Consider the following 1,133-nt stretch of genomic DNA (forward strand, 5'->3'; position numbering starts at 1 on the left):
TTGTCACTACTCAAGTATTGTCGTCACTGGAATTACAGGCAAGCAGTGTACTCGGACACGAGGAGTCGTGCCACTCACGCTACGCTCGACACCTTCCAACTCAACTGCCACAATTCAAGTTCATGTCCTCCGGACAGTTACATCAATCTTACCATCTTTCGAGGCGGAACCGGAAGAATGGCCGCATCTCAGGACCTTGGCATTAGCCGATCCTGATTTTCTCATCCCGCGGCCAGTTAACATCCTCATCGGCGCAGACGTTTACGGGCAAATCATCAAGCCCAATATTATTCGGCATTCTCCACTCATACCGATAGCGCAACTCTCCATTTTCGGATGGCTCGTTCTTGGACCAGTCAATAGGGAAGCAACACGCACGTCAACGCAGCATGCTGCTACTCAATTCAACGAGGATGCTCTTATTGAGTTATTGACGAAATTTTGGAATCAAGAGGAGGTGCCTACTCACGATGTCACTCAGCTCACTCCTGACGAGCAGAGGTGCGAGAAGCACTTCAACACTACATACTCTCGTGATTCTTCAGAGAGGTACATCGACAGGATTCTACTCAATTCACCAGACGAGCTTTTGGGTGATTCTTACAACGTCGCTCATCAATGTCTGAAGGGATTACGCAGACGATTCTCAAGGGATGTGAATTATCAATGTCTCTATCAACAATTCATGATTGATTACGAGACACTCAACCACATTACGAAGGCATCATTCATCTCCAGTCATCGCTCACATTTTCACCTGACACATCACGGTGTTCTCAAGCCGGCCAGTATTACAACGAAACTGCGGGTGGTTTTCAATGGCTCTAGCGCATCCACATCAGGCTACTCGGTCAACTACCTCATGTACACTGGAGCAAAGCTACATCTGAACATCTCAGATGTTCTACCTAGGATACGTAGACATCGTCACATTTTCGCTACGGACATCACCAAAATGGACAGACCGATTCAGATTCACAAGGATGACTGGGAGTTACAGCGGATACTCTGGATGGACAATCAGCTCAATGAGGTGCCATGTCATTCAACAACGGGCACTTACGGGACGAAGGTCGCACCATTCTCAGCCGTACGGACCTTGTTACAATTAACAGAAGACGAAGGACATATAA

The 1,133-nt window shown here is 47.5% G+C and overlaps 1 protein-coding gene across 1 annotated transcript; it reads left to right on the forward strand.

The window, feature by feature from the left end:
• Positions 1 to 137: 137 nt before the first annotated feature.
• LOC105564149 lies at positions 138 to 1,090 on the forward strand (the record flags this gene model as incomplete). Its single annotated transcript, XM_012016365.1, has 1 exon — positions 138 to 1,090. A coding segment is annotated over one exon (953 nt), but the record flags the coding sequence as incomplete, so codon positions are not given.
• Between the last annotated feature and the right edge of the window lie 43 nt (positions 1,091 to 1,133).

The sequence above is a fragment of the Vollenhovia emeryi genome, unplaced genomic scaffold (genome assembly GCF_000949405.1).
Source record: "Vollenhovia emeryi isolate VEMERY1.0 unplaced genomic scaffold, V.emery_V1.0 DF951065.1, whole genome shotgun sequence".
NCBI classification, from domain to species: Eukaryota; Metazoa; Arthropoda; class Insecta; order Hymenoptera; family Formicidae; genus Vollenhovia; species Vollenhovia emeryi.